At 45.6% G+C, this 13615-nt stretch overlaps 2 protein-coding genes across 2 annotated transcripts in view; both read right to left on the bottom strand.

The window, feature by feature from the left end:
- Herpud2 (HERPUD family member 2) overlaps positions 1-11693 on the bottom strand; it is a 30181-nt gene extending 18488 nt beyond the window's left edge. The window contains exon 1 of the mRNA XM_042695066.1: positions 11472-11693. Within this exon, the coding sequence (XP_042551000.1) occupies positions 11472-11618 (147 nt within the window). The 5' untranslated portion in view covers positions 11619-11693. The remainder of the gene's footprint in view (positions 1-11471) is intronic.
- Positions 11694-11742: 49 nt separating this feature from the next.
- Positions 11743-12686, bottom strand: LOC122120821 (basic proline-rich protein-like). The gene is made up of 2 exons (XM_042695041.1): positions 12013-12686; positions 11743-11854 (listed from the first exon to the last, which is right to left on the bottom strand). Exons 1-2 carry the CDS (start codon positions 12684-12686, stop codon positions 11743-11745), a joined length of 786 nt encoding a protein of 261 aa, XP_042550975.1.
- Positions 12687-13615: the final 929 nt, after the last annotated feature.

Here is a 13615-nt window from a genome sequence, read left to right as displayed (position 1 = left end):
TACCTGTTTCATACTATCATATGCAATCTCCCAATAGTAAGACTGTTATTTACAACAGTGAATGAATTATAAGATTTGTTATACCTTTTTTTTTGGTCGTTAGGATCTATACCTCTTAGGGACATTTAGTCAAAATACTAGGTTTCAAGTAATTTGAAATAATTCTTCTTACGCCCATGTCACAATCCTGATATTGTTAAATCCTTGTGTTTCCACTAGGATTTTTTTCTATTTAATTGTTGGGTTCTTAAGATTAAAAATTTTAGAGCAAGGTACTTAAGGGTTTAATCTCTGTCCCTGACTCCCTATAGTTCTGGTTTACCCTTCCATCATTTCTTTGTAATAAGACAAATCTGAACACACATACTTCAATTTTCCCTTTCTTTCTTGCATAAAAGACAATACAATTTAATTCCTTTCTTGCATTTCGATGTTTTCAAAGATTACACCTTACTCATTTTGACAAGTGCCAAATAATCTATTCTGAGAGGACTACAGTTTATTTATGAGTATCTGAATGTTTTCCAGAGCTTTTGTTGTTAAGACACCCTTCTTCTGCTGGGCGCCAGTGGCTCAGGCCTGTAATCCTAGCTACACGAGGCTAAGATCTGAGGATCACAGTTCGAAGCCAGCCCAGGCAGGAAAGTCCCTGAGACCAGAAAACTGGAAGTAGCACTGTGGCTCAAGTGGTAGAGCACTTGCCTTGAGCTGAAGAACTCAGGGACAGCACCCAGGCCCAGAGTTCAGGCCCCATGACCAAAAAACAAAATGAAACAAAACAATAACAAAAACTGGAAGTGGGGCTGTGGCTCAAGTGGTAGAGCCTTGAGCACAGAGAGACCCAGGAAGAGCACCCAGGCCCTTAGTTCAAGCCCCACAACTGATTTAAAAATAGTCCCTCCTGCCGGGCGCTGGTGGCTCACGCCTGTAATCCTAGCTACTCAGGAGGCTGAGATCTGAGGATCGCGGTTCAAAGCCAGCCCGGGCAGGAGAGACCGTGAGACTCCTATCTCCAATAAACCACCAGAAAACTGGAAGTGGTGCTGTAGCTCAAGTGGTAGAGCACTCGCCTTGAGCTGAAGAGCTGAGGGACAGCGCCCAGGCCCAGAGTTCAAGCCCCACGACCGACAAAAAAAAAAAAAAAAAATAGTCCCTCCTTCATATTCTATTATTTATTTCTGCATCCCCAGAATGTGTGCTGCAACAGGAAAATTGCTAACAGTACTCATAAAAGCAATCTCTGTAGAGTGGCAAGGAAAAATTCTAACTGGAATGGACTCCAGAGAAAACAACAGGAATATGGTTTCAAATAGTAAATAAAGGCTGGAGATGTATCTCAATGGTAGAGTACTTGTGCAGCTTGCCCAAGGACCTGGATTTGATCTCTAGTACTGCAGAGAGAGAAGAGAGGAGGGGAGAGTGGGAGGGAGAAAAAGGGAGAGATAAGGAGAAGGGAGGGAGGCGAGGAGGGAGAAGGAAGAGGAGAAGAAAGGAGAGAGAAAAAGAAAACAAATATTCACAACTAGAAAGGAACTTTGCACTGAAGAAAATAAAGGAATAGGGCAATAGCTACAGAGGCAGTGGTCTGGTGTTCTGGTTTTCTATAGTGGCTTTGCAATTTTTAGGAGAAATTGAATGTTTGTGTGCCAACAGAATAACCCAGTAGTAAGGAAAAACTGTGCCATAGAGAAACGCAGATGTCAAGAGCAACATCTTGAGTCACCAACAAGGGCTGGACCTTGTGCAGAGTTGGGAGCTGGGATTGTAGAATAGCATGGACAGGGAAAGAGGCGCTAGGAAACCTTACCATTGAGTCCCACACCCTCATACTGCCTCACCTCTCACCATGAAGGAGTACAATTATAACAGTAACTAATTCACAGGAGCTGAACTGTGATGGCAACAGAAACACACACCAAGTGCACAAGCACATGATCACGTGACCATGGGGGGGAGGGTAGGTGCTAATCTCTGGCTGGATGCCTGTGGCTTTGGGACTTTGGGAGGAAGGGGTGAAAGCTGACTGTCTACAGCAGAGGGCACATGCTCCTGAAGACAAAGAAAATAGGGTAGGGCCTAGTGCTGTGCTTAAAGCCAAGATGGCTCTCACTTCTCAAGGACTAAGAAGGAGACCCCAGTCTGCAGAATAACGTTCAAGTCCCAGTTCAAAACAACATTTATAATAAGAAATGGTAAGCTAGTACTTTACTTTCTCAACATAGATAGAAATATATTTTGATATTAATAAATGACCAGGTCCACAACACAAGTGACTTAACTCTAGACTTTCAGTGAAAGTATGAAGTGTTATCAACTACTTATCTGCTTTCTATATGGATAATCTCCATTTTCTTATTGAGCTATATAATAGTATTGGAATTAATCATATACTTTATCCAATGTATCACTTCCACATAAAATAAGAAATAAAACCAGGGCAAAAAATGTAGCATTTAGGACCACAGATCAAAATATGTGTAGGAGTTACTAATGTATACTATTAGTGTACATTAGTAATCACAATAAGTTATATAATTTAAGTATACTAAAAATTCAACTTCAAGAAATTTGCTCTCATAATTCATTAGTAGAGAGGCATAAAAATCAAACAGTAGCTGTCAGCAAGCCCAAGCTTTAAAACTTCAGCTAGACACACTTAGGAAGGCTATTCAGTCAAAAAACACAGGTTCTAAAATTTCATAGCAGCTACAAAGTGAGCAGACAGATTGTCTAATAGTGATTTTTGTCTGTTGGGTCCAAGACCAGGACCAAACTTGGTACCTGATGCTTTCGTCCATTGGCTGGTGCTCTATCAACTGAAACACATACCTCCACATATATCAAAATAAAAATGCGGAACTGAAGATGCTGAGAACTCCTAGTTTTAAAACTGTGGGTCCCAGTTGGAAAACACTATTAAATATAAGAACCTGAATGTTTCCTATGTCATTCCAACCGCAGCTGACAGCATTCGCATTACCTGTAGCCCAGAAAGCCACTAACTCCTTATCCCCAAATCCTTCCTTAAGGCCTACACCATAGGAGGCAGCAGCTAAGCAAGTCCTCCACAGGCTCAGGACAGTGCCAAGAGCTCCAGCAAAACACCAGACACCTGCAAGAAGGTGGGACCACACAGCCGTGTGCACCTCTGCAAGGGGTGAGTGTGGGAAGGCAAGAGTGAAGGACTCACACCTGTCCCTATCTCTATCCCTACTGTTCCTTTGCTAAATGTTCCTGCTAATTCCAAAAGGTAGGTTTCTTGATGTGAATTACTAATTTGTCTTTCTAGGAGCCAGACCTACACAGGCAACTGCTATGACATATGACTCCTTCAGATGTCTTATAATAGGCTACTACAAGCCAAGACATCCACAATAGGTCTCAGATGCCAATTCCTCAACTTTCTCCTGTCCTTCCTTAACCTCAAACAATGCCACTGGCTGCGGAAGTGAAAACCCAGAGCACAGTGCCCAGTTCTCTCACCTGCCTCCACGTCGAACTGGTAGCAAGTCCACAAGTGCCCCAGATCCAGCTGTCTTTCCATCTTCACTGCCTTTTTACTAAAGCGTATCTCAATTCTACAACAGCGTCTTAACTGGTTTTCTTGCTTCCAACTAAAGTTAGTAAAAGTACAAGTCAGCCAGGTGCCAGTGGCTTACACATGTAATCCTAACTACCTGGGAGGCTGAGATTGAGAGGTTCAAGGCCATTCTGGGCAGAAAAGTTTGAGATCCCCTTCTCAGCCAAGCGCAGGGTATGGTGGTATACACCTGCCATCCTAGCCATGTGGGAAGCTGAGATTGGAAGGACACAGCTTCAATAGAGCCCTGGTAAAAGTCAGTGTGACTCCATCTCAATGAGGAAGCTGAGCATGGAGGTACACACCTGTCATCCCAGTTACCAGGGAAGAATTTAAAAATAAATAAATAAGAGAGAGGAGGGTCACAGCCCAAACTTACTAGGACCCTGCTAGGAAGTAAGACACTGTCTCTACTATAACAAGCACAAAAAAGGGCTATAACTGTGGCTCAATGGTAAAGCACTTGCCTAGCAAGCCTGAGGCCCTGAGTTCTAACTTTGATACCACAAAAAAAGAAGAAAATTAAAACTCACAACTATCCACTACACTGGATTTAGTTCTAACTTCATAGCCAAAGCCTGGCTTTTATCTCTCTCCAACTTCTGATAGCACCCTTCCCTCCTCCCTCTCTAGCCAAACTGTCAAATTCTATTTCAGCTCAAAGATGGACTTGCAGTTTTCTCTTCCAACTCCTGGGTACCCATAGTTCACTCTTACTTTTCAGAGTTTAGCTTTACAATGACCTTCCCAGGCCAATCTTCCCCAACTTACAAACTTTGTACAATATTCCCTTTCACACACTCCTCTATTTCCTTCACAGACCAACCACAACTTAACTGCACTCACGTGTTTAGTCTCTGCCTGGGGCAAGAATGCCAAGAAGAAAAGAACAGCACCCCTCTCTTTGATTTCTAGGCTCCCAGAGCCCAGCATAAGGCCTGACACACACATACTAAAAGTCAATTTATTAAATGAACTAATATTTTGAGCCCCACATTGCTTTCATAGATATGAAAGCAAAGCAATTCCTCTGAAATTCTCTTACAGTGTTATTTTACACATGATCATTAAGAATGGAAATAAAATATTTAGCCCATGAGTCACAACAACCCCTCTAAACCCTTTGCTGACATCAGATTCATCTGGTTCATTTCAGATTACTATGAAGAAACAATCATCACGTGTTAGCATTTTAGCAACTATGCTACTTAACAGTCAATTTTAAGTAAGCTGTTTTCTCTTTCAATAGCAAGGAAGATCAATTTTCGGAAAAGTAGAACACAAAAGAAAAAAAATGAAAATTGCATGATGCAGTAACATACCCAAACACCTGGAAAAATATATACACAGGTGTGACAGGACGTGAGAGCCTGGACTTCTGCACTGCTCCAAAGAACACCTCTGAGAAGACAGGCAGGCAGCTCCCCCAGAAAGTGAAGCACAAGCTGCCCTCTGACACACTGCACACCCCACCCAACATACGCCCCCCTCCCCCCGAGTGCACACACCCATACAGTGCGTGCACCACACCTCACAAGGTGCCTGCCCCATATGGCATATACCCAACTCAGTGCACACTTCACATGGTTCCCACCCTACATGGCATACACCCCACATGGTGCACGCCCCACACATGGTGCATACCCCACGTGGCACACACCCCCCATGGCATATGTCCCACACATTCCTAAGAAACCTGAAGTCAGAAAACAAATACCCACACTAAAGTTGTACATTAATGTTTACAACATCACTACTGACAATAGCCAAAAAGTAGAAACAACCAAGTGTCTGGTAATAGTACACGGATAAAGTATGGTATTTACATACAATCAAATATTACTCAACTGTAAAAAGAAATTAAGTGTTAATATACTGCAACACAGAAAAATCTCACAAGCATTACCTTAAGCAACAGACACCTGCACAAAGGCCATAGAACTATGCTTCCATTCACACACAATGCCCCAAGAGGCAATTCCAGAAAGGAGGTAGTTGGTAGTTACCCAGGGTAAACAGAGAAGGAAGTGAGCACACTTCACTGGGGTCACGGTCTATTTGGGAGAGCGGTGAGACGACACTACACAACTGCACAACCGTGAAACAACTGTGGAACCGCACAGCCATGAAATGACAACTAGACATGGCAACGACTACACAACCATGAAACAATGACAAATACTGTACAACTGCACAGCTATGAAATGATGACACTGCACCACCACAAAACACTAAAAGGATTGAGTTACATATAAGAAAAGGAAAATATCATAATGTGTGAATTATAACTAATAATACTGTGGCTCCCAACTTAATATTCAAATGCCTTCAGAGAACCTGAAGTTTTAAAAAAGAAAAGGATTTTTTAAATTTTACTGTGACTGAAAACAGAAAACAAAGTTTCTCATATGCCTGTTACATAGAAATAATGAGACTTGAAACTTCTGTCACTAAAAAGTTATTACTTCTTCAATTCAAATATCAAATTAACCAGGCACTGGTGGCTCATACCTATAATCTTATCTACTCAGGAAACTGAGATCTGAGGATTGAGGGTCAAAGCCAGCCCAGAGGTATGGCTCAAGTGGAAGAGCACCAGACAAACAAAAAAGTTAAAGAGAGCACCAGGCCCCAAGTTTGAGCCTCAGTAGTGGCATACACAAAAGTTGTTTGATATAACAAAGGTTAACAAGCAACTGAATTTTCAGCTAGTTATATTTTGATATTATAGGCTATAGTATTGGGGAAAGTACAGATATTTTAACTTACAAAATAATTGTCTAATCTCTCCAATGTACTGTTTTGCTGGATTAAGCATACATTCCCTTATTAGGTAGGATAAGTCAGGCTAGCTGCTGTAATTGCCTGAATATTTCAGTAGATTAACACAGTAAGATACTATTTTTCTCCAAATGAAAAATATTACATGGCATCCTTTAAATGTAAGAATCCAGAAGACTAAGAACTACCAAAAGAGGAAGCACTAATTTGTACTAATTGTTGGGCAAGAGGCTGTACAGCTTTAGATGCTAGGGTCAGATAAATAAAACTATTTCTACTGACCCCAGCACTGCTCTTCCTGGATGCCCACAACCATACCCTGTGAATCCAATCAAGTACGCTCCCTTCCTGCTCTGCCTGGACAGAGCCTGGCCATATATAGCAGAGCAGAGGCAGCTATAAGGTGAAGAACAAGCTGGAAACACCCATCAACTACATGCAGAGCTACTCCAGTAAGACAGCCACTTCACTAGCCAGCCCAGAAAAGAGTGCTGTGACTCACTCAACAGGCAAGAAATATTAGACCTCCCGGCCTGATACTCAAAAATAAACACTAATCTGGAAAAAGTAGTGTCTTTCTAAAAAGTTTTATGTATGTATCTTATCTAGCCAGCAGAGCAATTCAAATATTAAAAGCATCTGCCTAACAAATACAAGGGTCTGAGTTCAAACCCCAGTGTAGGGGGGGGGGGGGGGGAGAGGGGGAGTGTTCATGTGTTTGTGTACACCATTTTCTAAGGTGGCTGAAACAATGTTTAGCCAGATAGCAAAAACTGAATACTATGTATCCCTTACACATTTTAAATAGTTACAAAAGTCTAGAAAGATAAGCTTATAAAACTAGTAATACTATATTTCAATTTTTATATAGTTAATATATAAAGTATATTTTTTATATCAAGGACTAAAAAATTCTCTCAGAACTGTATCAGCTTAAAAACTCATGTTCCCACCATTATCAACTTAAACATAATCAAATATCACATACTAATTTTAAACTTTAAAATGCCTAACATGATAATGGCTAAGCAAAAGCAACCCTCAGTTAACCAGAACTGTAACATGCCCTTTGAAAGTAGCCATTTTCGGGCTGGGAAGGTGGCTCAGTGGTAGAGCACTTGCCTTCCATGAATGAGGCCCTGGGTTCGATTCCTCAGCACCACATAAGCAAAAAGAAAAAAGCTGGAAGTGGCGCTGTGGCTCAAGTGGTAGAGCGCTAGCCTTGAGCTGAAGAGCTGAGGGACAGCGCCCAGGCCCAGAGTTCAGGCCCCACGACCGGACCCCAAAAAAAAAAAAAAGTTAAGTAGCCATTTTCCATGGTGTTGATATTTGTGCACCTCCCGGTACACACCTCCTTTTAAAGTGATATGGCACTTGCTAGTGAACTCGGTGTAATTACTGAAATGTACTTTGAAAATGGCAGCCTTCTCCCTGCAGTAACAGCAGTATAAAGAATCTAGGAGCAACCTTCTCTGGCACTCCAAATACAATTCTCTACTTGGCGGTTTCCACTCCAAGGCCAGTCCCACAGAAGAGGTACTATGAACAATAGAGAATGCCAATTCATAGACCTTAGTAGACTGAAATGACACACCGAAGCCATTTGCTCAGCAGTCTTGGGACATTAAGGTGTCAGCCAGCTCTTCTTTATGGTTTATCAGGATAAACAGAAATATACCAAGCTGGTGAGTAGGAGTAGGTTACACATTTGTCTATAGAGACTATCCAAGCATATATGTATAGACTTATTCTACTTACAGGAGCAGAACTGAGATTACAATTCCTTGCCTGCCTAGCTCCATTACTGTATAGGTACAGATGCAACCATCATGTATAACATGAACAGCAAACATTCAGGACCTGCACTTTCAAGTCAGACCAACCTGAATTCAAAGTCAATTCTCCAACCCTGTAAAATCACCACTATTCAGTTTTCTTACCAGTAGACAGAGCTGATAATAAATCTTGTAAGATATTCATAAGGAATACATGGAAAAAACACACCAGGTGCTGCTCAGTGGAGTACTTGGCCCACATGGCTACAACTTAGTAAATGGTAGTTTAACATCAAAGGAGTTAAATAAAAGCATACCAGAAAATCAAATCTATCTAGTATTGCATAAATTGGAGGGAAAAAAATTTAAAACCCTATTTTTAAAAGGCTTATTATTACTGTGTTACTAAGTAACATAGTGCAACTTCAGCTCTGAAAGAAAATTAATAGCTGACTAGAAGCGGGAGGAAAAGGCCAGATGTGGAGGTCATACTTTTAGTCGCATCACATGGGAGACTGAGGGAGGAGCCTGGGAATTGGAGACCATCCTGAGCAATATAGCAAGACCCTATGTAAAAAACAAAACAAAACACATAACACATTTACACACAGTCCCTGTTAAGTCATCACTGTGGGTGGTCACAGGAAACCTAAACTTCTGTTGTAATATTGCTTAGTTACAAAATGTTCTGAATTAGCCGGGAGCCGGTGGCTCACGCCTGTAATCCTAGCTCCTCAGGAGGCTGAGATCCAAGGATTGCGGTTCAAAGCCAGCCCAGCCAGGAAAGTCCGTGAGACTCTTATCTCCAATAAACCACCAGGAAACCGGAAGTAGCGCTGTAGCTCAAGTGGTAGAGCGCTAGCCTTGAGCTGAAGAGCTGAGGGACAGCGTCCAGGCCCAGAGTTCAAGCCCCATGACTGACAAAAAAAAAAAAAAAAAAGTTCTGAATTACAAATAACTTCATTAAGTAAACTTTTATGATTCTATTCCTATGCTGATGACTACTAGAACTATGGAGTATCACTGAACAGCTGCACCATTTCAAATTAATTGTGATGAAATTTCAAGTTATAAGTCCAGAATGTAAACCTATGGGATCTACTAGATATACAAGTTTTCAGTTAAATTCTACAATAAACACCTGTAACCCTGGCCCACTCTTGTTAAACTAGAAATGAAATTCCCTTGCAATTACATGCCAAACAGAGAAAACTAGCTACCGGGTAAAGATATGAATAGGATGCATGTTATTTTGTACAGCCTCCAAAGAGGCAGATGGGTGGGAAAGGAGAAGTTTTACAACTGATCTCCAACTCAAGCAGCTGACTAACACACACTCCTCCACTAGTGCCTGGCCCTGCCAGGGACAGCTCCTGCCCCAACAGGGTCACCCAGGGCAGATAAGGCCAATGGACTTCACACTTAAAAACAAGAGTTTGAGAAAGTCATGCTCTTGTCCATCATATAGCTCACTTAGTGCTTTTTGGTTTAATAATATATCACAGAGATTTCATGTAAGTACATGCTTCAGTACATATGTAAATGACATCTGCTCAAGAATGTAATACAAATGGTATTTGGGCTAAATTATCAGTGGCACAATGGGAATCCATGATTTATATTTTCTTTTTGCTCTCTTTTGTTAGTGAGTATGAACTGTACAAAGGATTCCATAGTGATGTTTCTATATGTCTATATAATGAACTTTGATCAAATTTACCCTCCCACTCCCCAGTTGTAACTAGTTTCCAAAGGTGTTTTCTACTTCAAAAATGTGTATATCTAACTATATGAAACACAAAGCCTTTTGTACCAAAGAAATGCTTTAGCAATTGTTGTTTGCGGTGTATCTTAACTCTCAAACATATACGATGAATAACCAAGAGCTCCAACTAGTTTGTCCAAGTACTTAAACACCCAGGGTCCCCGCCCCTCTCTAATAAAAATATTGATATCACAAGGTACTAATAAACATGGTTATGCCAACTGAGCTTTTTCTGCAAAAACCACCATAATTCTTCAGTTGTTCTAGATGTTTTAAGAGTCCAAATTTAATACGGCAGGACTGAAAGTTCTAACTCATAAATACCTCCAAAGATGTAATCTTTTTAGATACAGAACAGGCATGAACACACAGGTGCTCCAAAGGGCCCACGCTTCAACTGTCCTGACACCAAAGATATTTCTGACCTGGAAATCTGTACCTCTTCCATATTTAAAGATAAGGTTTAGTAACTGGACACTCATTCTTCAAGAATGAGAACTTTATTACAATGAAGAATGTGAAGATTTCACTACTCCAGAACTTTTTAATTACCAGCCAGGTCCCTTCTAATGACACTCTGGGAACAAACAAACTAGTAATCTGTGCATTTTACTTATCTTTCCAATAATCCAGATGTGGTGGTTTGGAATGGAAAACATAGCCGGAGTAATATGGATAACAAAGAATAAAAGATTCACCAAGTGATTGGGGTGGGGGGGGGGGGGTGGAAGGATGATCCAATATTTTTTTCTATGACATGTTCAAGAGAAAACGGTGGTGCCAGGGAAGAACAGACAATTTCCAAATGATAATACTGCTCCTTGAAATACATAGCCATTGTGAAAGTGTAGTTTGTATGGGGGTACATACTTATTTCCAAGAAAAAAAATTTCTCTCCACAGTCAACAAATTCCTGAAGTTGGGTGTTGAATGTGACAATGGAATTTGGGTCTAGTACACAGTCATAGCTCTAATGTGGGTTGTTGTGCTTCTTTATCTTTAAAAGCAACAAAAAGAATGCATCCATGCCTGGCCAACAGTGGTTCACGCTTGTAGTCCTAGTTCTTCAGGAAGCTGAGATCTGAGGATTGAGGTTCAAAGCCTGCCAGAGCAGAAAACTATTATTGCCAATTAACCACCACAAAAAGCCAGAAGTGGGGCTGTGGCCCAAGTGGTAGAGCACTAGCCTTGAGCAAAAAGGCTTAGGGACGGTGTCCAGGCCGAGTTCAAGCCCAAGGACTGGTGCACACACACACACCTACACACACACACACACACAAAGATTGCATCTAGCGTTCTCGCATTAGGCTGATGACTCTATATTATATTGCCTGTCTCCATACGTGCAAATTCTGCACACTCCCACTAACGAACAGAACTTCCTGGGTCGAATATTGAGGACAGACTGTGCACCCAGGGCCTCCCCGCAAGCTCGGGAGCTGAGCGCACTGGCGGTAATGGGAGGCAGAGCTGGGCGGGCGGCAGCACTTGCGAGATTACTGGGGTACGCGCCAGGGCCCGCAGCACTCGCGGGCTTACTGGGGCACACGCCGGGGCCCGCAGCACTTACGGGCTTACTGGGGTACACGCTGGAGAGATGCGATTTTAGTTTCCCCACGGTCCAGTTGAGGAAGCAGCTGACGGTCTGGTCGCGGTACTTCTGGTTCGGGGCTTTGATGACGAGGGTCACCGGAATCTCCATCCCGCTGGGGTCCATGGCCCTCGGGTGGGCCGGCCGTGGGGAGGCCCGCGGCGACGCCTCGGGGAAGGGGCCGGGTGAGGCGCGGGGGGTGGGGGGGGCGCTGGGGCGCGGGGCCGGCCGCGGCGGGGCGCGGGAGTCCTCAGGGTGCCGCGTGCAAACCAGTCACAGGGGCGCGCGCCGGTGCGCAGGCCATGGCAGGTCCGCGGCGACGGGCGGCGGGCGGCAGGGCGGCGGTGCCCGCCGAGCTCCGACTGCGGAGGGAGGGAGGAAGGGCGGGAAGGAGGGAGGGCAGTGAGGCGGGCGGGAGGGAGGGAGGGGAGCCGCGGCCCCGCCCCGCCGCCCCCGCCCTTCCGCGACCCCGGGCGGACACGCAACAAGGCCCCCCGACGCGGCGGGACGGCGCCGGTACCGGAGGGGAGGAGGGCTCTGAGGACGGGAGGCCCCGGGGCGGCGGCAGCTCGGTCCGGCCCACACTCTCCGTCCGGCGGCGGGGCGGAGCGGGCGGCCGAAGGGCGCGGCCTGGTCTCCGCCGGGTGCCCTCCGCGGGGCGGCACCGGGCCCCGGGTAGCCCGAGCGGCGGCAGGTGTCAGAGGGCGGGGACGGGGGACCGCGACGCCCTTCCGCGGCGCGCTGATTTTGTGGTGGTGGCGGCGGGGAGGGGCGCGGCCCCTTTAAGCAGGGTGGCGCTGGCGGACGTGCGTCACTACGCCCCGCCTCTCGGGCTTTGTCGGCTTCCTGCTTCCGGCAGCGCGGGGGGCGGGGCTGGGACGGGCCTGGGCGGAGCTGCGTCCTCCGGATCGGGGTCGTCGGCCCCGCGGGGCGGGGCGGGGCGGGGCGGGGCGGGGCGGGGCCGGGCCTCTCCGTCCCGGCGCCTCCTTCCGGACGCCGACGTCTCTGTGGAGGCCTGGGGCCGCAGCGGGGCCGCAGTCGTGGCTGACGGGGACCTGGGGTACGTGGAGGAGCTGGGGACGCCCGGCCTGCGGCCCTCCAGCCTCCGTCTGTCACCGGAGCGGGCGAGCGCTTTCCGGACAGCACCGAGGCCACAGGACCGTGAAGACGAGCGGTGAGGGCCGTGCCTGCCATGCTCGTCCCCGGTGAGGGTGTGTGGGGTGAGGAGTCGGGGTGGGTCGGTAGGTGTGCGTGGCAGAGCCGCTGACCTCCGCTTCCAGGACGAGGCAAGGAAGTGAGCTGACCTCTGACCTCTGCCCCCTCCCTGGCCTCAGCACCACCGCATCGCTGACCCCGGGGAAGCTGTACTCAAGTATCCGACGCAACAGATTTCTCCACCCCTCTTCCCCCTACGCCTCCTGGTCTTTATAATAAGCCTTCATTGTATCCCCTAAACTGCTCTTCTGAAATAAGACCCACGTCTCCCCTGTTCCCAATCAAGAAGAGACTCTTAACTTGCTCTGACTCAGGTTTTCTGCACCAGACTCTGGTCTTGATCTACAGTCACCCCGAATGGAGCTTTAACTGGATTCCAGCCAAAAAAACACGGTCTGACTCCATTGCAGCCATGGAATACACCTCCAGGACAATGAGAAGTCGCTACTAGAGTTCCAGGTGTGGAGGCAAGAGACCTTTCAGATGGACACATTCTGTGGGCCTCAGCTCACACTCGCTGTACACACTCGCTCACACCTGCCTTCCTGGAGGCCAGAATCTTCCTGAAGCAACAACCAAGAGAAGGAAAACTAGCTATATTAGTCGCATTTGCCTCATTAACCAAAATACCAGAAAAAAACAACTTAAGCCAGGAATTGTCTTTAGTTCGTGCTTTTAGTTCATGATCACTTGCCCAATGGTTGGGCAAAATGCCATGGGAGAGTAGCAGTGTAGCAGAGAACTGTTTACTCCTTGATGGACAGGAGGCAGAGAGGGACGCAGGAATGGGCCAGGGAGGAGAGCCTTCCCAACATCTTGTTACTTCCAGGTAGATCTAGCTACCTAAAGTTTCCAAAACCTCCAGAGGCAGCACCAGCAGCTGGACACCAAGAGAGTCTGTGGGGACA

This window comes from Dipodomys spectabilis, unplaced genomic scaffold (assembly GCF_019054845.1).
Source record: "Dipodomys spectabilis isolate Male_0828 unplaced genomic scaffold, ASM1905484v1 ptg000178l, whole genome shotgun sequence".
Taxonomy (NCBI): Eukaryota; Metazoa; Chordata; class Mammalia; order Rodentia; family Heteromyidae; genus Dipodomys; species Dipodomys spectabilis.
The sequence above is the reverse complement of the archived record's forward strand: the minus strand, read 5'-3'. Positions and strand labels throughout refer to the sequence as shown.